Source organism: Haplochromis burtoni, unplaced genomic scaffold (assembly GCF_018398535.1).
Source record: "Haplochromis burtoni strain Fernald_Lab_line unplaced genomic scaffold, NCSU_Asbu1 Contig_10, whole genome shotgun sequence".
Taxonomy (NCBI): Eukaryota; Metazoa; Chordata; class Actinopteri; order Cichliformes; family Cichlidae; genus Haplochromis; species Haplochromis burtoni.
The window spans coordinates 1,908,488-1,935,849 of NW_024582371.1; the positions used below are offsets into that span (position 1 = coordinate 1,908,488).

Genomic DNA, 27,362 nt, shown 5'->3' on the forward strand with positions numbered 1-27,362 from the left:
TGTTTTCAGTTAAAATCCTCATCAATATGTATGGAGCAGGTCAGGAGAGAGCTACAACCGTGAGTTTACAGAAATCTGCAAAACATGGTGGAGGCTCCGTCATGCTTTGAAAATGCAGAGAGTTGTCTGTCAGCTCTCTTTTGCTCCAGAGAGGTAAAAAAATCATGCACCCTTGAAGACCATTTCCTCAGTCACTCCTCGTGGTTTAGCCAGCAGTCAGTGTCCATATTGCCAAGGGAGCTGCACTACCTGATAAGCAGAGGTAGAGGTTCTCTGACACATCTGTCTGCTTGATGAGCCAAGTGTCAAAGCCCCCCAAAGTGCTGGATGGAGTGCATCAATAAACGACTTTAATCCCCTCCTGGGGCCAATGTCCTCCCCCTAATAAGGGATCGTCTTACACCACTGGCAGAAAGGAGAGAGGTAAAAGTGACTTGGCAGGGGCTTCAGCACGGGGATGTACTGTACACTGGGAATTGTCTGTACACAGGTAAAAGGCTGTAAATCAAACGCGCCTGCTGTTGCCTTAATTGCAGGACGGAATTGGTGTTTTGTTTCCTCCTCCTCCTTATTTTCCCTCGCTCCTTTGCCCTCTATCGCCCTTTTTCACTCTTTAGTCTATATGTCTGTTTGTTATCACTCTCGTCCTATAACACCGCCTCTGTTTTTATTTTCTCTTTTTTATCTCAGGCTATTTTGCCCACCTCCGCTATGTATCCCACTCTGCCCCAGACGGTCTAACTTGCCAGACAGAAGCGGAAAAGCAGAAGGATGGGGGACGGGCAGTATTGGTTGTGCTGAAGGACGAGTGGGTTGCTAGCATCCGCAGGGAAGATCCAATGAGTGTCCTAGTCAGAGTGACCCTAATTAACCACATATTATCTGCAGGCTGTGTGGAGGATTAAGGCCCTCAGCTCTAGACCCTACAGGCCTGGAGACCCATAGACAGAGACTCTCTGCTAAAGCACACTTCATATTCTGCCTCAAAGCAAGACAGAGAGAGAGGTGGGGGCGTGAGGCAGGACCATGAAAAAATAGAACCAAAGAAAAGCAGAAATCTTGCTGAAGGGAAGACAGGTGGCTTGAAGCACATCTGTGGGTCAGGACCTTTCTATAATGAGCAAATAAACAAGACAAATAAAAAAAAAAGTGCAGGAGGAATATGTAGTGACTATTACTGACACCTTCACAAAGAGGAAGACATAATTTGGCTTTGTCTGTCATATCCCGAACATATCCATTCCCCCCTCTGCCCAGGTGGTGTTTGAATAAATTGAAGTTTTTGTAGGAGGAGGGGATCATTATTCTGCGGAGAGATAATGAGCTCATTTTCTCACCTGACATTAAAAATCCCAGAAATGAACACTTGGCTACATTGACAGGTTGTCATATACACGGCGTCAACAAGGCAATGCAATCTGGGAACTACAGAGAACCCTCATTGACACAAACAATAAGCAGCCCCCACAGGCAGGCAGAGACTCTGATTTCTGTAGAAAACATTTTAGTAGCAGCTGTGACATACCTCATTTCAGATGAAAGACGAGCCAATATCAACAACAAGATTAAACAGGAGATTAACTGACACCAAGCAGCCAACTGTTTGAAGAATCCAAAGGTTATAGCTCATAGAGCATGCCGTCTCTTAAAGCATAATAGTTATTACCAGTGTTATGAGCTGCTGGTGAATTTATTTCACATTTACATAACAGCCAAACCACTGTATAAAATAGTGCAGTGTTAACAGTTCAAGCATTTACAGGGCTTTCATGAAGCATTACAGGGTAAATCTATCCCTTACTAACCCTGCTGTTCGTCTGCCATTCTGAGTCACTGCAACATGTTTCCGTGATGTAATTCCGGCTCTAAGTCCCGAGTAGAGGCTTGCGCTGTCACCTACCTCGGTCGGTGTCGTAGAGGTAGACGAACTTCTGCCATTTGTAGTGAGAGAGGAGGCTGAGGACAGCACCCCGGAGGGCAGGTCGCATCTGGATGACAAACTGCACCTCATTATCGGTGGGGTAACTGGGTGTGACAAAGGAGGTGTGCAAAGCGCCGCAGAACGAGGTCAAGGTGTTCATGGACTTCTTGTCGTAGAATCCGAAGATGGCGTACACCCCGCGGGAGAACTGAGAGCAAACTGCAGGGACAGCAAAGTACATGAAGGACACGAGTTAAAAAAAACCATGATCATTCTCCGCAAGAACACTTTATTTTGGATACTTGACCCCTCAATAATATCCAATCGAGGGTTCGTATGACTCTAAAGGAAGCTCAGCGCACTTGCTAAATTGTTAACAACATAAATAGCTTAAGAGTCAGAATCTTAATGTTGTTGTCTTTGGTTTTTTTTTTACGATGTAGCTTCAAAAAATACATTGATTTCTCAATTTCTTTCAAATCATTATTAAGCGTCGTTAAACTCAAATTAAAAAAAAATTAAATCAAACTTTCTTTGTCTTTTGTCCCAGCATTGTTGAGATTTTAAAAATAAGCAATACAACGTCTGCAACGTTCTCATATCTTATAGAATGAACAATCAAATATATCGACACGGCTAATTCAGAGTAGGTTTGGAGAGAACTCAATAGTGTACCGATTGTGAGTTACAAACTGGGGAACTTGAATTTTCTGAACAGTAAAAGCCGGCCAATAAAAGACCCTCAAAGCCTTTGTGGCTAAAATTATTACCCATTATTTTATAAGCTGTTTCGAGTCCTCTGGCTTTAGATTAACCCCTTAATTTTGAAAACAATCTAGAAAGGAATCAATATAAAACAATTCCTAGCGTTGCCTCCCCAAAATGCTTTCACATTTCTTGTAAACCTGGTATGCAACCCTGTCTTACCACTAGTTCCTTCCTTGAGGTTCTTGCAACAGTTATTAAAAGCAATTTTTAAGAAAGTAACCTATGACTGTGTGCACACGGAGCGTTTGTTGTGCTTTATATTTGTTCCATCAGTAATGGCAGATGGAGAAAGATTTGGTAGCTCCAGTTTCTCCAGTCAGTACGTCAAAGTACTTTGATAAGATGCTGAACCCCAAACTGCCCCTGTTCCAGTGATAGGTAAAAGCATTTTTAATTTGAATGCTGATTTGTCTATTTCAAGTCTCACCCTGAAGTAGTGATACAAAAAAGGGGACTTAAAAAAATCTTCCTGTGAATACTTATGTACGGAGGCTGCAGTTGATCTGTATTGAGCCTTTACATGTTTTCCTGTGGCTTAAGGGGTAACGTTCACTAAGTATGGAGACAGCATTCTATCTGAAGGGGAACAGATCCAGTGGTAGTGGTTCAGAAATGCAAGAATTGCAGCATTTCTGTGTGTCTGCGTGGCAGTCAAGTGATAGAAACATCACGCCATTCACTCAAGGTCTCCCGCACCCACTAGGAGCTCCCACCAGTTATCGCTTTGCTCCCTCTTCCACGGTGAACGACTTACTGCAGCATTCACAGCAGCTGTGTGCACCGCTGCTGCCTGTCGTCGCTTCTGTTGCCTCCCACGGAAGAGCTGAAAAAGACAACTCTTTGTGCCTCGAGTGCCAAGTGAATCTAGTTTCATTTTCAGTGACCTTACACACATGTTTGTGCTTCAACAACTCCACACAGTGTTTGCTATTCTCCAATGTGCGCTGCATGATGAGAAGTATTGGGTCACACCTCTTGGTGTTTTCAGGCCCATTTCCACAGTGTATAAAGTGAACGCCAAGCCATGTGGTTTGTCTTTACAAATATTTGTGAAAGAATGGGTCGCTTTAAAGAGGTCACCGAATTCGAGCCATGGATGGGGTGGATCAAGTGATATATCTCAGTCACAAAGTAGGAGACCACATAATGTTACAGAGCTGAGGTGCATAGTGTCCCAAACCTCCTCTGGCATTAACATCAGCACAAAAACCGTACGCCAAGAGCTTGGTAGTATGCGTTTCAATGGCCAGTCAACTCCTGTACAGTAGGTGTGATGTGGCCCAGGACTTTTGTCTCTTAGTGTCACAGTGCTTCAGTTACATATCTAATGTGAACAGAGTCAAAACAAAAAGACGAAACAGTTTTAAGACGTGCAAATGAGGATCACATTTCAATAGACTGACCCAGAAGGTCAGCTTCTGAGGGAAAAAAACAACCACTTTAACTAGCTGCACAAAAAAGACCCTGTTTTATAAGACTGCTATCTAAGGAGACCAAAGGTGGAACTTAAAGAAAATAAACAGTTACACAATCATTTTCACTCCAACATCTCAGTAGCACCAGTAGCATTTTTGATCAGCAACATTTCTTGAGAGACGTTTTGATTTGTTTGTGTATTCATCGCGCACTCTGGCGGGATTGGCGTAAATTGTTAGGCAGGGGCAACTTCCATTCACTCAGAAGCCATTAATGTGTAAACTAATATTTAGAGCTACAGGTGTGTTTTGCTTTCCTACCCTATCATGAATGACTGTTCACTTATTCTGATTGACTCTCAAGCGTTCCCGCTGGGTAATCAAGCATTCTTAACATCTGTAAACACTTTGAATATTCCAGAGGATGATGGGAAGGAAAAGGACGGGGAGGAAAGCTCTAGCCAATCTTATGTAATGGCTATGTTAAAAATGTATTTTTGATTGGCTAATGGACAAAAAAATATAAGTCATATGATGGGGAAACATCAGGTATCGCTTTGGCTCTTGCTCACTTCTTTAAATAATCTCTGGTAGTATTCTTTAAACTGAAAACAAAACAGAAATCCATCACCAAAGTGACAGTTGGCATTTTGTGTGTCCATCTTAATCAAGGAGAAGATGCAGTCACAAACACAAAATAAGTTGTTTTCCTTTTCTTGTGCCCGCAAGGACTCATCTGACTTTGTAAAGAACTGTGCTACAGCATGCACAAACCTTTCTGATGCTCAGAGGACAACACAACAGTGCTTATGTATTTGACTCTTTAGCACAATTGCTGTGTGAATAAGAGATCTGCTGGGATTTTCCTCATCCTCTTTAATTCTGTTCCCTCCCCTATCTGTCCTGGTACAGACACCTCGTTCAAGGTATAAGCAGTGTCAGTCTCACACACACCACAGGCAGGCACGTGCACGGATGCAGAGGCGCAAGCACGTACGCACACAGCCGCGACGCAGCTCCTTGATAAGTGAATCAACAGATGGACAGCAGTATTGTGGGTAAGTGCTGCTGGGTAAGTGGTGCAATCTCCCACAATGAATGGGAGCCAGTAGGAGTTCCAGCTCTCGTCGAGGCCCACTTTTCTCTGCACTCCCTCTTAATTTGGCCCGGTACTGACACAGAACCTATCCTACGGGACCAGATCTGGCAGCCTCTTTCTCTCTGCTCAGCTGTCCTCTTCTTATTAGGTTGAGCTTGAGCAAGCCTAAGTTTCAATAACATGTATGTCCATGCAATCCCTTCTCGCTCTGCTCACACTGGTCTTTTTTGCTCTCATCTTCTTCCACGGTTTGTCCCCTCACAGAAGTGCAAAGCTCTGTGTTGCGTTGATCCCATGAGGGTAGGTTCTGCTAAAAACTGATATACTGCTTTTTTGGGGGGAGACATGCACCAGTTACGCACACTGCAACAGATCTGCCAGCATCCTCAAACTCCACCCCTTAGATATAATTCACAGTGAACTCTTCTGCTTCAAGAGCTCCACACTCTTTTCCTCAGTCTCTCCGTACTGTCCACCTCCGGAGTCATGTTGCGTTCCAGATACCTCAGAAGTCTGATGTCGGAACAGGATTTGTTTTGGCCTTTAGCATGGTGGAGCCATTATTACTAACAGTATGGGCCAACTAAAGATGGTACCTTAAGGCTTAGAGGTGTCCACAGTGTGTCCTCTCTCCATCCCATCACTACCAGCTGCTCACTACAGTTTTTCCTTCCTACTTTTACCAAGTGGATCCTTATAGGGGTCATTGTTGGGCATTTTCTCTGTACTATTGTGGGGTCTTTATCTTACAATAAAGTGCCTTGAGGTGACTGTTGTTGTGATTTAGCACTGTGTAAATAAAATTGAATTGTTCATGTAGTATAGCCTGAAGATGAGCTGCAACCCCTTAAAGGATGATTCTGGAAAAGAAACATCATCTCATCAAAAAATTATCCCTTTTTTCCCCAATTTTTACAATCTGCTGTGAGAAAATAGCAACGAGCAACTTGCTTTTTAACTCGGTGCAGAAGGATGAAAAAACAAAGTCGTGTTTGCTCTTATCATCAACAGCAGGGAACTCACAAAAGGGATGAGTAAGTGTTTTTTTTTCTTAAATCAAGGCACCGGCTTTTGTGCGATATTGTAACTTTCTTTTTGTTTTACATTTCGTTGTTGAAAGCGGAACCAATTTCCTACATCGCTACTTTGCCAATAACTTTAATTAATTTAATTCGCATGCATTTTTTAATAATACTAATATTTTAAGAGTGAATAACAAGACAGTGGAGCAGCAGAGCACATACAGCACATTGGGATTTTTGTTTGCAGCAGCCAGAGAGCAATCAGTAGAAACACAGATCAAGCTGGTTCTTTGCAGTGAAAGGGAAATTCATTTGGACAAACTTGTGGGAATCTCTTGCTGTCTCAACACAAAGAACTTGTTGCATCAGTATTTCTTAACCTTCTAGTATCAAGATGCCCCTCGTGTGTGATTCTGAAGAGACAAACTCAAATCCGAGTAGTGTCATACACCTCTCCATACGGCACTTCTCTCCACGTCCTTCACTGTCTAACTCCGCTCTCTTGTCCTCCGTCCTCGCCACCTTATTTGACCTCTTCTTTTGTTGCCTGTGTTTTTTCTTTCGCCCCAGCCATCTGGTCATCCCCCAAAGCACACATCTTCTTCAAGCATGGCAGGATCTCTTTCCACCTGAGCGCCTCCCTCTTTCCACACTCGAATTGTTCCCTCCCCATATTATTGCCCCCAGTCCATCAGTGGACCGAAGATTGGTGTTGGGGAAAGGAGAAAAAAAAAAAAAACATGGTACAGTCAGGGGACAGGGCTACTGTGGAGAAATGTCCTGCCCTCAGCTTTATGTCTCTGTAATTAAATAAACGTGATAGAAATGTTTTGCTCCGCTTGGAAATAAGCGGCCTGTCTCCAACTCTGAAGAAATAACACATCAGATAATAAGATTCAGTGGTTCTGTGTCACCTTGAGTTTCAATAATACTAATTTACTCAAGAGTCCTCAGACAGCTGTGTGCATGTAGAGTCATTATAGGAGCTTGTATGAGGACTGTGTGGTAAACAAGACTACATAGATAACTCCCTCTCATCTGCTCCCTCTCTTTTCTTCATTCTCCAATCTCATTTGCCCCTCTTTTTTCATTTTTTTCTTCCTCTGCAGCTAACTGTGCCTCCACCCCCCACCCCGTCACCCACCCACTCCCCCTTCCTGCTGCAGGGAACCATGCATCCCATCTCCAGTTCACTGGTCAAACACACACAGTGTGCCGCCCTCATTCCCTTCCATAATCAGGACAGTCGCTAGTGCTACAGGGATGTTACATTTCTGATGCATCACTTGAGATGCCTGGCCTGGAATGCTTGTTCAGAGGGATATGTGGTGTCCTGTAGGCACGCACGGCTAATTCATAAAAAAGAAAAAAGGAAAAAAAACAACCTTTTTTCTCTTTTGTGGCCCACAAGCCAGGGTCTTGCACTGCCTTGGGACGGTGTGCGGTGCGGAGGGTTGCAGCAAAGGGTAAATGTCATTGCTGATTGTATCGTTTTAGCTGTTTTCCATTTTTCCACATTCTCACTTTCTCTCTTTGGCTTCGTTCTTTCTTCTCTCAGCCAGTTGTCCTCCATTTCCTGCCTGTGTCTGGATCTCCTTCTGCCTCTGGTCCCCCCACTCGCACCCCCCACTGTCGCCTGCCTACATCAGGACCAGTCAGTCCTGCTCTGAAAAAGGGATGCTGTCACAGGGAGATAGCTTGTAAGTGCCCTGGGGAATTGCATCGAGTCTTGTCATATAGAGATGTGAAGTGCCTCAAACCGTTAACACAAATGGTAGAGCCGGATTCAAGAACTACTCAACTGCAGTGGTGCTGCGAAACGTTAAAAGGAAGCTGTTACTAGTCCTGCTGAATCAACGTCTCCAATCTATTTAGACTTCGCATGATCTGCTGGGCTAAATGACACCAGTGCACACACTGAAAAAAAGAAAGTATGCGATATAAACACTCACACGCTTCAATACAGCTGTAGTGGGTATTCGAACAGGGCTATATTTTTTACATTACTGATATGTGACTCGTAATGATGTCAAACAATCATGCTGCTGTTTAACAAGGCTCTGTACTGTGTGGTCGAGAGCTGAGTCCTGTGAAAACACAAGCTAAAGAAAATGGCAATACGACTACAGGAAAACAGTAAAAAAACAACAACATGATAATAACACAGAAAACACCAGAGAATACAGAATCAATCAGTTTACCTCAGTGATACCGTGCCTTTATAACTTTGGTAAAAGTACCGACGGAGTTTCTGGCTGCTGAAAAGTGATTCTATGCATAAAGGTATGATCCTTTTGCACAAAACTGTGGAAGTAATTTGCATATTTTTTAAATGTATATGCAATTTGCAGGGAGGGGGAAAAAAGGACTTCGAGGCGTTATAAAAGATAGCATGCTGACATTAAGTCAGCATGCTTGCTAATTCTCAAGGATACGCTGAATGTAAAGAGGAACGCTGGGAATCCCCTTTGCTAAATATACCTCCTCTGCTGTGTAGGCTGAAAAAAAAAAATACAAGCGCAAGGAAGCAGCTATACATGTGTCCTGAAGCATGTATGTGAGTGTTAGTCTGGTGGAGTGCATGATGGATGATACAGGGATGAAGATCCCAGCCTACGGATACTTTTTCACCCTTACCCTTGAGCCCACCCACCTAGAGATCTGTCTTGAAGACAAGCAAACACACACACATATACATGAAAATCAGTATGGAAAGTATTTTCCTTCACCTTGGTAAAAGACATAATAAATAATGTAAATATACATATTTATAGTATAATAAATATATATAACTAACTTGAACAAATAACTCCAAAACCACCAATGAACAGTTTCTCTCATGTGGTGCAACAGAGGGCTTTTGAAAAGCACACTAGCTGTTTCATATTGTAAGCATGTGTTACATCATGGTGCTCTTTATTATGTCTGAATAAATGAGTATAAGGTCCCAGTACTGGCCTCTCTGGGTTCAATTCTAGTTTGTATGTTTTGTTCTTTTTTCGTGACATTTGGTTTATTGCTAGTAATGATTTTTGGTGTCTACCACCTGTGAACATGCTAGTTGGTATAACTGGGAAAAATACCTTTCGCTAAAAGAACTTCAGAGATTGTCAATAGAAAATTGTACTTAGTAGTCAGTATAATCTTTTAATAATATAAGTTTGCATATGGTAGTGATAGGATGTGCGATCCTTAATAGTCTGCAAAGGCTTTGTGTGCATTCCAGAGTGCTCTGGCATTCACACCCACATCCTGGGAGCATGGGAGAGGTCGTACCTTGTCTTATTGTTTTATGGTAGGATAAACGTAGCTATGTCAAGTTTTAGTCTAAGTGCTTACACACACATATACACATCCACATTCCAATGTAAGGAACAAACACCCACTGATGTATATAATAAAGACCAGGGCAGTCTCAGAGCTGCGAGTCCCTGAGCCCTCACTCTTGTACGAGAGCTCTGGTGGCTGCCCTTGCTAGCAAGTGAACCTGTGTGTTTCTCCTCTCTGATTCTCAGCTGAAGAAGTGTTTTAGAATACATCTCTTGACAGAGATGTTTATCGTACAGCTCTCAGTTAACAAAATGGTCTCAACGTAACTGATCTCACAGTTTTCAGTGTCAGTTTTCAGTTTTATTTGTCATATGCAAGTTAGCACAGGGTCAACATTGCAATGAAATGTGTTTGACGAGCAGCAGTCACTCAGCAGCATGATACAGTAGAAGAAAACATAATAAAATAAAATAAAATAATAAAAAAAATAGAAAAATAGTAAGGAGCAAAATATTAGAGAGACATGGTAAAAGAGAAAAGATGACTAAATATATATGTATCTATAAATATAAATATATTTACACTAGTGATTAAATAAAAAAATATGATGGGAGGGCAGATGGGATATTGCACAGGAATGAGCAGCAGAAAATTACAGTATTGCACTTTTAAATATAAATATCAATAACAATAAAGTGGAGTGACCAGTGCAGATTAAACAGAGTACTTGTGAAGCTGCAGGTAGCTTCTGAGTGCGTCCTGTGGACTGTGTTGTGTGTGTTTAAGTGTTCTGGTTGAGGTGTCGTATGGCTTGGTGGTAAAAAATGTTTTTAAGTCTTGTAGTCCGAGCAGACAGACTCCTGTAACGTCTGCCAGAGTCACAGTGCAATTTATGCTACAGGCTGCCATTATTGTTTTGAAAACTGTTTTGAACACTGTCATCACCATATCCCACGGCTTCATCTGAACGAATATTGTTCGCCCAAAGATGCATTATGATAAATTAATTTGAGAGTGATAGGGAGTACTACTGACAATAACTTGTCTCCTGTCTCGCTGAGCTTTCTTTCTTCTTTTCTTGCCACACGACGGCAGACGGCAGCTCCTCTCTGAGCCTGGTTCCACTAGAGGTTCCTTCCTGTTAAAAGTGTTTTTTTCCTTCCCACCATGACAAAGTGCTTGTGCTTTGTAAATTGAATTGAAATGAACTGAGATTGAGCTCACATTACAATAAAATGCTGTTCTCAAGCAATCATATTAAGCTGTCCAACTGATGCTCCCTGTTGCATTCTTGTGTTGTGTCTCCTGTATAATTATACACAGCGTTTAAGCCACTGTCACAAACTGACTGTCAAACCTAATCTGAATCTGTGTGTTCATGCACTGTTCTGTAAACGGCATTTAAAGATTCATATATCACACTTTCGTCACGTTAAGCTGCACCGAAGTGCGTCGTAAGGCAAATTCCTGACAGAATATGGCTGTGTGCGTTTTATTGTATCCATAAAGTGTACACCACTGTAAACTGTAAAAACCCTGTGGATTTCCTATTTGTATGACACCTTAATAACAGCCACACACAAAAAGGCAACTGTCCAGTAACCTTAATGTTCAAATAAGCATTTATATCTATCAAAGTGATGTCTGACTGGCTGCCTGCAATCTTGATTGTGCAACTTCTTAGCAAAGAACATTTGTATTGTATTACAGCGTTCTCACAGAAGGATGATATCTGACCTAAAAAACAGTAGGTCCGAACAAGACACAGCCAGCTGTTCGGTGTTGTTATCTCAGACACAGGATTAAAATATCAGGAAATGTATCTCAGTTCATTTACATGACTGTTTCAAATATTGGCTAATTTATCTAATTAAATAAAAGTAGTTAAAGACGAAAGTGATGGCTTTGATTTCAAGCATTTTTAAATAGGAAAACGAATACTAAAAAATAATAATGTACTAGTACTAATATTAAAAAATAGGACTCTGTGACAACTATATGAAACAAGATTATGTTAATATGGTGTTACTGCAACAACCATGCTAAAAAAAAAAATCACTCATACATTTAAAATATGAATGATTAATTCTTATTTACTCAAAGTGGTGCTTATCATTTGGGCACAGATAAAGCAGGTATCGGGTTTTCTCCCTGTCAAATAATGTTTTAAAAAGAACTGAGCCAACGTCATTTCTAAGTCGAGCTCAGGTCCCGTTTATGGTCTGCATCCGAAGCCTTTGTGCCTTCGTTAATAACGCCTGACACATTAAAGCTTCAACTGCTGCGACTCAGAATGAAACAGTGAGCTGTGAAACTGGCCAGGGGACCGGAGTCACTCAGGTTAAATCCGGAGTCCACGCACGTAGCATCACTAAGGTTCATTAACTATTGCTATATTTCCTCGTTTTTCTCTGCAGCCTTTCACCCATCAGCTCCCTCTCCTCTCCACCTGCCATCTTGGTGATATAGTCCTGTACTTGTGAGCATGGCCGGTGAACAAACCTCAAGGGACTCAATGACTCTCAACTCCATCTCCTTCTGACAGATATTTTCTGGTCCTACCATCATGCTTTTCTTTGAACACAGAACAACACACTGGGCTGAGAAGCACCGTGCGGGTCAAACAGACATACACTGCGTACACAGAGGACCTGGCCTGCGCATGCGGTGATGTCTTTATTATTGTGGCGATGCCATCTGCTCATTGTGATGCAGAGTATGGGAGCAGGAGGTTGCACGAGAGTGCTGTTCTTATGTTTAATGCGCTGGACATTTCTAAAGTTCAGATAACATTGTAGTGGCGGAGCTGGAAGATTGGACAATTTGCCGAGCATCTCTGGGAAAATCAGTTTGATAGCACTCAAGCGATACATGCAGAAATCTCACTTTGCCTGGCCCTGTCCACTGCATGTCATTTCCTTGACACATGCAATTAAGGACTATCTGTGGAAGCAGATAACAGAACTAAACCCTTGGCCCTCGCTTCACCTTGACAGCCATGCTCTGAGATAGTGGCCCATTACATTGAACAAATAACAATCCCCTCTCTCTCAGGCTTGTGTAGTCTACCATTTGCTGCAATGCAGAGGCAAGAGGAGTGCTACAGGACTTGTCTTATCCTTTCAAAGATGATCGTTCCTTTCACCTTCAGAAGGATGTCACCGCTGTACAGAGCGAGGACAGCTGCTAAACGCTGACCCTTTTGAGGCTGCCGGTGTGCATTTTTAAGGAGGATTCAGCCAAGTGTGAAACATGTAAGGCTTATGATATTCTGTAATTGGATTTCCCAGAAAGCTGGTGACAAAGTCCCTCACATACCACTAATCCTCCCAATCAGCACTGCGGGACTAAAGCATGCCCTTCCTCGCAAATGAATATGGAGGAAGAGAATGGTGGATGATCGTAGAAGAAGACTGGTGTGGACTGCACTACAGGGATGGAGAGCCGCCAAAGGTGTGCCAGCACTTGACTTTCAACAAGAACGCTGGGGTTTGATTTACATGTGGGACCCTTTTAGAAACTTAAGTAGCTACACGGTGAAATAAACCCGTCCACAACAGTAAACATGCTGGAAAAAGTATATTTCCAGACTAGCGGCTGCTAGAATTTGCTTAATTTTGACACTACTGGTTGTAATAAGCTTCTCACACAATCGACCTATAGGGTCATTCTTTGTGGGAGAGCAGTCTCTGATAAAATGGGCAGATTGGCTCTGCTGAATTGCAGGAAACGGCTCACCTAAGGACTGCCTTTAAGAAAAGAAGACATAAGAAAAAACCTCTTAGCTCCATCAAAGAGATTAAAGGAATGGGATAAGAAGATGCCTCTAAATTATTCGACTTGACTACAGGAGAGCTGGGCTTGCCTGAGTAAAGATTTGTGGTGATATTTCAGGTATAGAGTGCTGCACCCAACTGACTTGTTTTGAATTCTATTCACCACAGCGGGAAAAATACCTGGCAGCTGCAAACCTCTCCTGTTCCTGCTATCATTTGGATGGATTGTTAAAAAAACAAAAGAAAAATAAGAGTAAACTTCGTGGATATCTGGCAGGCACACATAGTTTTCCATCAGTGTCAAAATGCTCCCTTTCCCCCCTCTGACCTCACGTATACCTCAGTTCCATCTGTGCCTCACAAACCAGTGTGTGTTTGTCATTTTCTCTTTTCCTCATCTGCAAGACTGAACAGCAAGAAGTCTTGAAAGTCTCATGCTGCTGTTAGAGTGAACACTGTCTGATTTTAATGTTTCTGACTGGTTGTTTCCATCCTTTAGGGGGATTTCGGATGCCTGTTTTTCGTGTACAGTCAGAGTTATATGCACCTGCAAAGCCAAGAGTGTGCTGCCTAGGGAAACTGAGACGGGATGACTATCTGCCAATCTCACGAGGTCTGCTTACCGTGCGTGTAAACTAAGCCTTTGCCCCTGGTGACACTAATCAAATTTCATATTGCAATCCATATCCTATGACGGTGGAACAATCCAAGTCGAGCCATGAAGGATTTCCATTGTGAAGCTTGATTACAGAGTACAGAGAATTTTAAAACAGCACCTCTCTGAGCCCATTCTCCCCGAGCCTTTTGTCTTTCAGTGAAGAATAATAGAATAAGTCAATGAGGACAGGAGATGGGACCAGTTGTTTAACCTTGAAGGCATCACTTAAAGACTTCCCTCTCCTTTTCAGCCTTGGTGCCGGCATAGTTAAGTATGTAGAGTCCAACACCACTTTTCATCTTATTAGTGCCCTTCCTGAGATGGTGCTTCGTCCCTGAATGATAATGCTAGGGGGAAGTAGGGGAGAGGCTGAAATGGAAAACGGAGAGCTATGTAAGGGAATAAGTTGTAATCCCCTTATATTCTGGGGCCTCGGCATGCACACTTTTCTAAAAACCAATTTCCCCACAAATACAAATAAAGATTTTTGGTAAGTGGCTTCACTTGAGATCCACTTTGTATAGCGGCCAAGAAGGTTGTCTTTTCTCATTTGATGAAAAGACCTCCTATTTTTTATTCTCAGTGGACTCATCATTGTCTGGATGTGCTGGGCACACATACCAATTAAAAGACTTAATAGCAGTCTGATATATTGCCTGATATAGTCGCCATGCTACAATGTAATCAAGTCATAATAAGCCACAGGTATTAAAATATCTCTTTTTATCCCGACAAAGACACTCTGTAATAGATTCATTTTATGAGACTAAGAGACTGGAGAAAGCAAAATATATTTTTTGAGACATAGATAAATGGATAAGGTTTATATAGGGCTGTGTACAAACCCCACAAACAGGCCAACTTCCAGAAAATAAATAAACACTCAATGGTTTGCTAATCTCTTAAATCTTATATTTAACTGAAAATACCACAAATTAGTTATTTTGAGTTCTTCTCAAATTGGATGACAACAGGTGTCCATGCCTGTCACCCAGTGAAAACATCTGGGACATCATTAAAACAAATATTACAACAAACGCAGCCTCGAGCAGCCGAGCATTTGAAATCGTATATCAAGCAAGAATGTAAAAAGACTGTTGTTATTACTGTTACTATTAGCTTATTTTGTCCCTTCTTTTATTTGATCACTGGCTGAATATAGTTATACAGCAGTTCTTTCCACACTATACACAATACACGTCTTCTTATATCTCTACTATCCCCTTATTCCAATGATTGTTGGAACATGGTGGATAGTAGATTGTTTTCCAGTTTGTGTTGTTCTTATATGTATCTTGTCCATGTCCTGGATATGTCAATATCAATAGTGTCCTTATTTGTTAATAAAATTATAATAATTATAATAATAATAGAGGGATGTTGCAGAAATGGTAAATATATAAACATCCAGTGGTTTGCTAATCACCTAAACCCTGTATTTAATTGAAAATACCACAAAGTGAGAATTTCTTCTTTTCAGCTGTCCAGACATGTCACCCAATGACAAGATCTGAGGCTTCATGAAACAAATAGCATAACAAATCAGATCTTGTGCAGTTAAGTGGTTGAAATCATATATCAAGCAAGATAAAACTACAGCAATCGATCGATAGCGTTGTGATGCAACGCAATTATAAGCACGTGCCTGCTCAAACTGGTGGACCAATAAACCATCTGCTGTGAGAGCGCTCAGGATGCCACGAGCCACAGCTTGTGCTGGCTTTTACTCACACGGAGATCTTAGGATGGTTCAGTAATACTCCGAATGAACAGTCTGAAGCTGGTGAATGAACTCCCTGCATAGATTTAAAAAAAAGGAAAAACCTGCAGTGCCAAACAACACTGTGCGTCAGACCTAAAGCTCTAACTCGGCCTAACAGTGATGTTCCTCAGCATTAAGTTTGGGTCAGTTTGAAGCAGAAATGACACTTGCTCTCAATGCATGTTTGGATTCCATCATGAAATCAAATGGAAGCAGTTCAAGAAAGATAATCAGAGGACAGTGTGAAGCAGGAATGCTGAAAGCGCTGCAGTGCTACCTGAGGAGATTACCTTGAAGGGATACAAGTCAAATTCAAGTCAGGCTTTTTTCTCAGATCACTTTTCGGTCATACCTCCAAAAAGCTGGTTGCACCTTTTTACTGAGATGCTGAGAACCCATTTACTTTTTTGCAATAGCAGCTTTGCAAACAAAGGACAGCCTTGATAGCTGTTTTTGCATGTTGCTCATTTCTGCTTTCTCTCGGTTTTGTTGGCACTTGACTGACTGGCCCAGTGGACCAACTTTTAGTAATGCGGCTGAGCTCCAAGATATCAGCATTCACAAAATGACTCTAGGTATAACTAATGTCACAGGTGGCTTGAAACTACAACTAAAAACTCTTTATCATTCTTTTAAATACACAATGATTGATACCACAATTTTCTGACCTAAATTTCATAATAACATTTTATTAAATTCAGAATTTGAGTCCCCATTGCAGGATTTGGTTAACCCCTCGTGCAACAAGAGGCTTCATTAATCCTAAATATTTCATTCACTTACATGGTGTCCTAGGGCTAAAAAGCTTTACTCAGAGACAAACCGCAGAAATTGGGAGTGAAATGTTCACTGACTTTTCACAAACTTTGGCCACATGAGAGCAATTTCCAAACTTAAGCTTCTTTATGCATAAAAGGCCCAAAGTCTATCCCCTTACAGCTTAGTGATGGTGCATGTACAGTAGCAGCACTAGCAGCACTACAATGGGCAGAAGGAAAATAGAATGAACAAAGTCCTGAGAAGAAAGCAAAGGCACATAAAGCGAGCCTGATGAGAAATGCGCGCCCTTGACACACTGGAGAAATACATGTTATTCAGTATACTCTCCATTTCCAGCAGAAATAGAAAGGTGCTATTCGGCATCCACCCTTTAAACATATTGTACATTCCTTTACACAAAGTTAATTTCAAAAGTCCTACTTTTGGCTCCTCTTCAAATCACCGCCATCGCAGTTCTGCTAGAAAGCGGGTGCGGCTCATCCGCAGAGATGTATAAAATCTCACATATTAGCTGACAGCATATTCCAAACACTCAACTCCAGCGTACAAGTGGGAGCTTCTGTGTCAGCGATTGAGAATCCAGTTCACACCACTTGCATGTGCACAACCCAGCGTGCGCTAACACCGTTGCTGGTCACTTCATCTTTCCATCTACTGTGCCTCTCTCGTCCACTGTTCCCTTCTTTCACAAACATGGCTAATCCACTGAACTTGTTCATGTCCTTTTTCATCACATTCTAACACTGTCAGGGCTGCAAAGGGCACCGGCTTCTGTGAGAAGCTTTCCATTCAGGCCTCTGGAATAGATTCACTCCAAACGGCCTTTTCATTCTGCAGCTGCGATGGATTAGCTCTGTCATGGGTCCAGATGAAGTTTGCTTCCCTGATCTGCAGGCCACACTGCGCCACATAAAGCCACACAACCAGGATTTTTTTTTTATGGAGGGAGGGGGTGGGGTTGAAAAATAACAATTAAGGAATGGCACTGACGGCTACCGAATAGTTGATGGTAGAATGATAGAACACTTCAATATTTCACAGCACAGTTATGCATGGACACACTAACATGGACAGCGGCCTGGGAGCTACCGCCCACAGGTTTTACGTATCCATGTGTGAAATGGCAAGAGCCACACAACAGCACTCTCCGAATTAACTGTTGGAGAGAGAAAGAGAGGAGGGTCATGGTTGAAAGAGCACATCATGTTCACTTAATTCTCACTCATGGGTATAGTGAGCTCTAAGGATGGGAGAATACCAGTAGGAAATATGTAAAGCACAACCACACCGCCGTGCTGCTTTTAAACATTTTTGCCTGATGCGCGTTTTCCCAACACAAGATGGAGAAAATGATGGACAGCCACCTTCATCAGCACCAATCTCTGCTTTATAGTTACCCAGGACAGATTCAAAGAATCGTACCCACGCGTGTTTTGTTATTCATTCTTCTCCTCACAGCGCTTGTGTAGATTTAAACACTGAAATAAATCGGTGCTTTTTTTGTAATGGTGGCAGCATTCGATCCAACTAAAGCGATCACAGCCATGCAGATTTTGCTCCTCATCTCCTGCCAGAAGATCTTGTTTGATTGTCATTAGCACTTCCATCACACCAGCTGACCCCCCCTCTCTCTCTGACACTGCTAGGGGTTTTGTTCTGCAACTGTTGCCGTAATTGGCTGTAAATCTGCAAAGGTGTTGGTCTGCATTATGTCGTTGACTGTGTAAGATGTGTTTAATATTAACCACATTCACGCCACAGTGAGTGTTACTCGCATTTTTTTCTCTTTTTTTCTACCACTGCAAGGAATATGCTAATAATTTTATTTCCTTCTCCTCCTCCTCCTCCTCTCCTTCAGCATGTATGAGTGCTCATCCACTAGTTTCACAAGGTTATGATGCTTCAGTGGCCCAGCGACTGTGAACTGTCACAAGCAATCAGTTATGATGGAGCCCTTGTTTCTGCACAGACATGCCGCTTTGGCAGGGCTCTGCTAGCGACTGCCTCTTTTGAAACAGGCCAGAAACGTGTGGATCAATCTGCTCAGTCGGCAGACGGAGAGCTGGAAGCCCCATCGCACTGTGATCCAATATTTACTCATTGGGAGAGTACATCGTGACACTCCCTGTTGGTGTTTTGAATTCAACACAACAGTGACGTCCTCCTCATTTTAGATTGTCTTTAGCACACACATACACAAATAAAACTGAGTGCAACACACATGCAGAGGAACGTCAAAACAATAAACAGCTGATGGTTTAATCCAAGTGTTTTGGTATGTTTAGACAGCACCAACGGTGTCAATGAACGAGGTTCTTGAGGTTCTTGAAAGATCATAAAAGCATTTTAGTCAAATGCTGTCTGACCTTGGTTAGGACAATGCAGTCCGCAGCTTCTTCTGAAGAAGACCAGAGAGTTCTCTTTCTTTCCCTTAAGACTCGGTGAAGCCAAACCAATGCAGAAACTTCCAATGAAGCACGATGCGGATGTGCTATTCCAGCTCAAGCAGGGGGATTACTGATCCAGTGATTACGGGTATTGTCAGGGAGTCTAGTGAATAGCCAATAGCTAGCTGAGTGTGACTGCAATAGCTGCAAGAACATAACTGTAATGGGCTTTGTGGAAGAGATTAAATATATATTAAGACATGGAGATAGAAATGAGAAAGACAGAGAGGGAGAATAAAAGTTTCAAAAAAAAGAAAAATGCTGACTACAGTGTTACAGATCTTTACAAGTGACAAGGTTTGATAATGCGCCTCCTTTTCTTTTCTTTAATCTACTCTTCCCTTGGTTTTTCACATCTGCTCCATGCAGGTAAATGACATTTTGAAATGAAATATAATCTCTGCCACAAACAACATTGCCCACTCTCCTCGAGAAGTTTTGCTCACTGAGCTAACAAAATGGAAAACAGCCGTCACACGGAGCTAGACTGCTGGCACACACATCCCCGATGCACCTGAGATAAGCCGTTTGTAAAAAAAAAAAGAACAAAAAAGAAAAGAAAGAGAAAAAACAACAGCAACAACAAAAAAACTGTAGCTTTCTCCCTGTTGGTTTTGACTTAAAATGCACAGCATTTAGACGCCATTCCTTGTTGGAAACAGTGTTTCCTTCACAGCAGCGAATTTGTTTAATGGACCACTAAGATTTTGCGTGTCTCCTCCTGTGTGGTTCCTGCAGTGTTTATTGCCGTCTTTTATGTGGTCAGCCAGCTCCTCTTGTTCATCAGAGGGCAGCGTTGATATCATCTTCAATAAAGGAACGCAGACTTGGCCTGTCGTTGTCGACTTATAGTTCAGAAACTACACCATTATTTGAGTTGTGGTGAACTGATGTGTGAAGCAGAGATGGGCCTGTCTTGCTGGTTTTTTCAAAGCCCACAATCACTGACTCACTCACAATATAAAAGCATCAGTTATCACATTAAAACAATGGAAATTCTAATCATTCTGTTTGGCTATCTTAGCAAATGCCATCTGCTGACAATGATATCTTCAGTGTGCCATGACATTTCATCTATAACCATTTCCCCCTTATCACTTACAATTTATGATATTTGCCCAAGAAAACTGAGCAGATACATAAAGGAAATCAATAGACAATTCAAAGACACCAACACTCGCCAGATGGTCTGAGTACTTTGAAAAAAAAAAACAAAAAACCATAAAGACTGATGACTGTCAGAAGCTGGAGAAATCTTTAAAAGCAGCAACACAAATGTTTGATGCAATCATGGGATATGCTGATTTCAAAAATCAAAAAACTCTTTCCTTACACTGACTTATAGTTTTCGTACTTCACAGCTGCTGAAAGTGGCCAAATGCCCGGCGTTTGTGAAAGATAAATGGAGATTTGAAGCCACCGCGGTGGCAAGGGAGGAAATCTGTTGTTTTAACAAACAACATCTGCCAGCTACATTGATTCCAAGACAAATAACACCCCGACAGCAGCACTTCTCCTCAGGTTGGGTTTAAGAAGATCTTTTGAAATTCTGATTAAAAATTCATTGTGTTGAAACTGCCTTGGAGTGTGTTCTGTGTTTTTGTATTTTGAATCTCATTACTGTTTCAGCTATGCGCCCGACTTAATAAAATACAGCGAAGGGCATCTAATGACCAGCAAATTAGGTCAAAATAATGTTCCCTTCGGAGATTTGGCCTTTGGAATTTTTCCAGCTCTTTTTTTTGTGTTGGCTTTACCAGGAAGCCTCATATGACTGTGGCAAACAGTAGCAGTGGCTGAAATCATGCCAGGAGTATTTCAAGAAAACGGCAAGAAATTCAGGATAACTCATTAGAATTGTATCAGCAGTAACATTAAGCATGAGATGCAGTGTGCTGCTAAACTAGCAGTTATTTCTGTAGCACTTGTGTTAACAATTACTTATGATTCCAAAGTAGCTCCTAAAAGATAATAATGATAATAACACATTAAAAAATGTTACAAATTGTGACCTAATTGGACACAGTCGCCATCAACAAGGATTGGTCAGCCAGCTCCTCTTGTTCATCAAAGGGCAGTGTTGATATCATCTTCAATAAAGGAGCGCAGGATTGGTAAATAATTTAAGCCCCATATGGGATTCAAAGTGGCATCAAGACAACAAATTTCAGGTTTCTCTATCACTTCATCTTAGTTACCGAATGTATTTTGCTAATTGAGTTGACGAGAGCTTGTTATGTTAATGGAGATATGAGTGGTGTTTTTCTGTTTTCATCCATTCACTTGACCCCTGTTCACAATCGAAACGAGATCACGAGCTCGTAGCTAAATTATGCGAGTGCCCCAGTGCACTGCTGACTCAAGATGCAGCACAGAACTGAACTGAACACTGCAGCCATCAATGTTCCAGTTGTCCAGTTGTTTGAGTCAGTCTCACACAAATAGCTGACATAACTATCGGATAAGAGCATCCCTAACTCGATAACTTGTCATCTATCTTTAAACTCTGTTTTTTTGTTTTTGTTTTAATTTACATTTTAAGTGTGTTATTTGAAAACAGGGCTGTCAGTCACCCTCTTCTGCTGACATCCTGCTCCCCTCCCAGAGGCTTTGCAGCTCTCCAAGCATGTAACCTCATCCGTGGCCATTTCTGTAGCACTCATTCGACTTAGGCCCATATCAAGCCATCCAAACAGGCCTCTGAGACAGCCCCGGCCTGCTGGCCTCAAATTCACATCACTGTAGCGTGGCTTATGTTAGCCTCAGAGGATTTTGCACAGTCACTGTGCTTATGAAATACACGTTTTAGCTAAATTTGGGGGATTATTTTTATTTTTGCAAAAGGTCGTAGTCGGCATATATAATAAAACTATGTATTTTCTCAAATTCTCTTATTTTTGCACCAAAATCATGGAGCAAGCCCACCATATTTTGACCCTGACCTTTATTTTTGGTGATTGATGAAGTGTGTCAAGAGGCATTCGGCACAAAACACTAAAATTTACCCAGAAACAAATATTAAGGTCCAGACCAGACTTGTAGTGTTTAAGGGTGTTTGCACGTCTCTACATACATGCATACACAAACGTGTATAAGCACATGGCTCGTACATCCACAAACAAACCCCCATCTGTGCTTTCAACACAGCTGGACTATGATGGCATGTCCTGGTACAACCTCCCCCCTCCATAGCCTAAAGAGCTCTCCCTCTCTCTGCCTTGGTTATACACTCACACACACACACAAACACACTTAGCAACCTTAAAAAACATCCTTACTTATATTCTTTTTTCCTCTTGCTTTTTCTCACTGCAGTCTTTTCTCTATCCCTCCTCCCCCCCCTCAGCTTCCCTCTCCCTCTTTCAGCTGCCATGTTTCCCTCGTCACACCTTTCAAACTGAGTTACAGCCTGCGAGAACAAGAACCGTGGCACCTCTACAATCACCTGAGGAGCTTCTCTCGGCCATACCCTGTCTCTCTCAGACCAAGCACTGCAAAAAAACACGTCTCCCTGTCGCTTTGTTTACCGTCCATTCACACCACCAACACCACCTCCACAACAAACCCCCAAAAGCTAAAGTATATGAAAAGATTTAGTAAGGGCTCTTTCAGTGTGTGCTCCGCAACATATGTCATTTGCCACATGTGCTCGGTCACAGAGCAGGCCGCTGGTGTAAAGAGACCGTTGCTGTTTCTCAGCAACATGTGCAGATGTAAAGGTTAAAGGTAAAGGTTAGTAAAGATGATTTTTCGAAGGAAGTGTCTAGACAAATATTAGGCATTGCTTTCTGGAGTACTCATGATGGTGCTCATCAGTGATGCTGATATTCCCACCTCGGTGTAAATACAAGCATCTGCTGGAGTTTTTCCTCGCGGCCATTAAATTAAATGTGCCTTAATAGGCTTCTCGCACGTTCCGATGCTTACAGTATTCCCACGTACGATCGCCAGAGATCGTCTTGCATTACATCCAATCTAACACCAAGTCAGAGTGCAACACATACACAATGTGCAACATGCAGAGCTGTGTTGAAGATATTTGTTAGATATTTATAGCAAACGTGCTTTTTCTGAAATCTCAAACTATCCCTTTCCTCTCGCCTTCTTTCTCTTTACAGTGACACCGTGCACCTTGCAGGTACTCTCTTGTCCTTCTTCCTATTCTTGTAACTAGAAAAAAAGACAAATGCAGTCAAAATGTCCAGTTTTACCAGTGTTCTTTTCCACACTCTCGGAGTGAAACGGTTTTATCTGTGGCTGACAATGGCGGGAGAAGGTGGGTAAACGGTGGCACCAGAAAAGCATCTGCTACAAGGTTTAAGGAGCTGCAGGATTCAATAAAAGAAGGGTAGGACCATGTAAAAAAAGGCTGGCAGAGGGGACACACACCATTAGCTTAATGACAGAATGAGGAATGAGGAATAGCGAGATGAGATTCAAAAGCCAACCAGTGCAAAATTTGCCTTTAACAGGAATCAAGGCGAGTAATCTAATAAGTAGCGTGGCAAGGAGAGGCAGAGAGGGCTTGATGTTTTTCCCCCCTCCGCCTCAGGTAAAGGAAGAAGAAGAAGGGTAAACAGCAGAGAAAAGGATAGTGGTGCCATTAAGTTGGCTAGCCGTGACCATCAGGAGCATTAATGCTGTCTGCTGTGCTTTCTTCAAACTGGTACCCTTTGCTTTGAACTACTCCTGCCTTCTTTGTGGGTATTCCTGACTCCTAGCTTCCATGGCTATTATGGATCCCTCCACTGGTAATTACACATTTCGCAATTTCTGATGTCACTTCAAAGCAACAACAGTCTTGCCACGAAAGCACACACCGAGTCGCTGAAGTACAAAGCAAAGCCTCGAGGATTATTGAAGCCACGCATTGTTTTTTTCTTTTCTTTTCTGATGGCCACTAATTCAATTAACAGCACATGCTAACAGCTTCAAACCAGCTTGAAAGAAATGGTTCCGAAACAAGACCAGGCTTTCTTGGATTTCTGTGCTTGGTTTCTGAAAGGCTCAGCAGCTAAACTGAAGTTTAATTTGAATTTGTGCACGCCTTCTAGTTGCTCTCCCAGTATTGCATTATGTGTTAAAGGATGCGCAGCAAATGAGGGGGCGTGATCTTTATGATGAGTCAGAGTGGAGAGCTTTGGCACTGGCTGTCCCAGACCAAAGAGGGAACGCTCACTAAAGCAATATCAAATGTGAAACTGCAGAGAAAAACAAAAAGAAGCCAGATCTCATCTTAATCAAAGCACTGGAGCTTGTTTCAAAACACTCCCTGAACCCTACTTTTGTAAAACCGCGTCTGTTCATAGAGTAGATGTGTGCTGCTGCTGACAAAGGTCTGAGTCATTCACATGGGGCTATTGATGACAAAGGAGAATCTGAATGTCCACTAAATAATTGTGACAGCTTGCAGAACAAACAGCAGTGCTGACAAAAGTAAAACCCAGAGCACAAGAGCTTCACAATCACTAGAGGCAAAATCTCTTAGGCCTAGAAGTCAGCAGATAAGTGATATTTAATAACCGTCATCTCTACTTTGTTCAGTACATCGGTAGAGACAATCGGAGGTGCTTGTGGACTGTTGTGAGCTCAGCATGAGCTGTCTGCGGTTTGCGAGCTCAGCTTGACAAGAGACTCAGGGCACTTGCTCGACAAAGGCATCAGATCGTGCATTGATTTTGCAATTAAGAAGACTTTTTGTGTGTTAAGCATGCAACTTTTTTTTTTTTAATATGATGTAGCAGGTAAGCACTCTGCCAGAGAACGAGTTATCAAACATGCATTTTAAAGCACCACACTGTGACATTGATGATTGCCCATCTTTTTGTTTGCATCATGAAAGGTTTAGAGTTTTCTCATCTGAAGTTTAAGGCAGGGTTGAGACAGTGCTCTTGATGGAGACGCAGAGACACGGCAGCAGGAAATGGGGTCACGTCTCCCACAGGATCCCCTTCCTTTTGCTAAAACTCTGTCTGCCCCCAAATTTAATTAGATTCTGATATCAAGCCTTCCTCTCCTATGCTTCCCTTCCTCTTCAACACGCGTGAAATTGCATGGCACTATCTATTATTTATTCACTCTCATTTGCTTATTGTTTCTTATGGATGCCTTTGTTAAGGCACTTGCAGCTCTGCTGCCTGTGATAGGATGCTCTGCTTCATCTCCCTCACTGCTCAGACCCACCTCCTCTGCAGGTCTGAGCCCAACTCATTTGCTGGCGTTGGTTGGGGAGCTATGGATTTTTTTCCCCTTTCACCCAATGACAGCACGGTGAGGTGCTATGAGGGCTGAGTGCTAATGAGCTGACTCTGCAATGCTGGGGGAGATGCACTGTAACACAGGGGGGAGTCAGAGGACGGAGCAGGCGGAGGCGCTCTGGCACAGGGAGAGTCAGAGGGGCCGTTATGAGCGTGCCACAGAGGGGTTACAGGGACACAACCTCACCATCCAGACAGAGCTGTGTGCCCACAAAGTCAGCCATTCAGCCTAAACTGAACTCCTCCTCTGAAATGACATAACAAAATGGCTCTCCGGAGCCTGTTTCTTCCAGTTTTGTTCGTGTTGAATATGTGTTTCTGCTTATTTCAAGAAACTGCAGCTAAAAGGATTACAAAAACAGGTTATTTACTACATCAGCAACTAAGCAAAGTTACACCAGTTGCACAAGAGAAGTCTGATAACCAAATAATAAGACAAAACATCATTTGTGTGATGAAATTAAAGGCATTCACACTACTTGCTATAACAAAGACGCTGAAAATCTATAAACTCCATGAAATTGGACTACAGATGTGAACTCCTCCAGGGCTGAGCCCCTGGTTTGTGCAACTGGCAGCATGTTTACTGCATGTTGCCAAGGGAACTTCTTTTACAATGTGGGATTCATACCAGCTCACGTAAAACTCATGCAGGAGTGCCATAAATGTACTAACACTGCGTGCTCCCTAACTGTAGCCGATGTCGTTAAAAATGTGAAAGACACATTTAAATGTTGGAGAAATTTCTAGAAAATTCAGGATATATTGAAAGAAAAAAACATGATTTTATTAGAACAAAGATTTGTGCGAGAAAACGTCCTAATTTTATTCCCCGCTGTGACTTTAAGAATCACAGTGAAGTGAGAAGAACTTGTCTTGTTTCCTCCTGCAGATGCTGTAACATCTATAAGCTCGTGAATAACCGCGGTCACTTTTCGAGCACAGAAACACATTAAAAAAAGAAAAAGAAAAAAAGCAGACTTACAGGCATGGGTGACCGAGAAGCTGTTGGACGACTCGAGGTTGTCGACATTGTAGTTGAGGTGGAAAGGCTTTTCCGTGGTGTTCTGGTTGGTGTTGTAGAGTTGGACAGCGAACCTGAACGCGCTGTGCTCCTGCACCGTGGAACGCATGAACAGTCCCCCTGGAAGAGATGAAAACCCGAGATCAGACAAAGCGCTCACACACGACCGCCGGCTCTGACCGGCATTTTAAGGAGTGAGGGAGAACTCCGTGTAGTGATTTAAAACACGCCACTGTTATTTAAAAGAATACGAATTTTTATGTTTATTTTTTTTAACCCGCGCGCTTCTCTGTAACTCTTCGGACAACGCAGATGAACCGCCAGTGTCACGTATATCTTATGTTTAATAAAAACCCTAAAGATGACAGTGACACAGTCAGTGGTGGCTTTAATGTATTTTTTTTTAAATTCAGTGGATTTCAGCCTGCAACATATGAGAAATCAAGTTGGTCTCTTATCATTGCGCAGAGCTCCGCGCACCGTATCCTCTTTAAAACGCAATCTTGCAGTTCAAATGTCCGTTAAAAACAAAAATCACAAATCTGCAGCCGTGTAACAACAAAACACTTACCGATATTGATCTGATTGGGAAATCCAGCGAATGAGCGGTCAAAGAGCCACAGCAGAAAGAAAACCACGCGCTGTGCCATTTTCTCCGACCTGTCTGTTCAACTCCTTAAAAGGCTCTGCCTAAGAAAATTCATATGTTCTGGATTGAAAGCCGGGCGCAAAAGAAAATCCAGCGGATAGATGATGGTCGCTCACAGTGCACCAATTCATTCATTGAGGTGCTGCCCAGCTGCAGAGCATTTTTTTGCAACTAAAGAAAGAGAGGGGGAACCGAGTGAGCAAGAAGGATAGAGAGGGAGAGAGAGAGGAGGGGTGGGGGTGGTGGGGGAAAGAAGGAGCTGATCTGGACTCCGATTGGATCCGCCAATGTTGGTCAAACTTGATCTGATGTTAAATTTAAAAATAAAAAAAAACCTCAGCCCGCAAGCGACGACAAGTTATAAGAGCAGCACTTGCGATATTAGCCTGCTGTGGGATGAATCAATTAAAGGAGAAAAAATAAAATAATAATAAAAAGAAAAACACTGCAATTGGCCGATGATTCCGTACAGCCCGGCCGCTTCCAGCTGTGGTAGTTGCTGCATTTCAAGGCT

General features: G+C 42.3%; 1 protein-coding gene across 5 annotated transcripts in view; it reads right to left on the reverse strand.

The window, feature by feature from the left end:
* The window catches only part of LOC102291233 (glutamate receptor 3), a 92,257-nt gene extending 65,193 nt beyond the window's left edge, over positions 1–27,064 (reverse strand). For all 5 annotated transcript variants that reach the window (XR_006055477.1, XR_006055476.1, XM_005927908.2 and 2 more), the window contains exons 1-3: positions 26,771–27,064; positions 26,161–26,319; positions 1,901–2,140 (exon numbers count right to left, since the gene is read on the reverse strand). Coding sequence is in view for 3 of the 5 variants with exons in the window: in XM_005927908.2 (XP_005927970.1) it covers positions 1,901–2,140; positions 26,161–26,319; positions 26,771–26,849 (478 nt within the window). In the remaining 2 variants the exon portion in view is untranslated. The remainder of the gene's footprint in view (positions 1–1,900; positions 2,141–26,160; positions 26,320–26,770) is intronic.
* Positions 27,065–27,362: the final 298 nt, after the last annotated feature.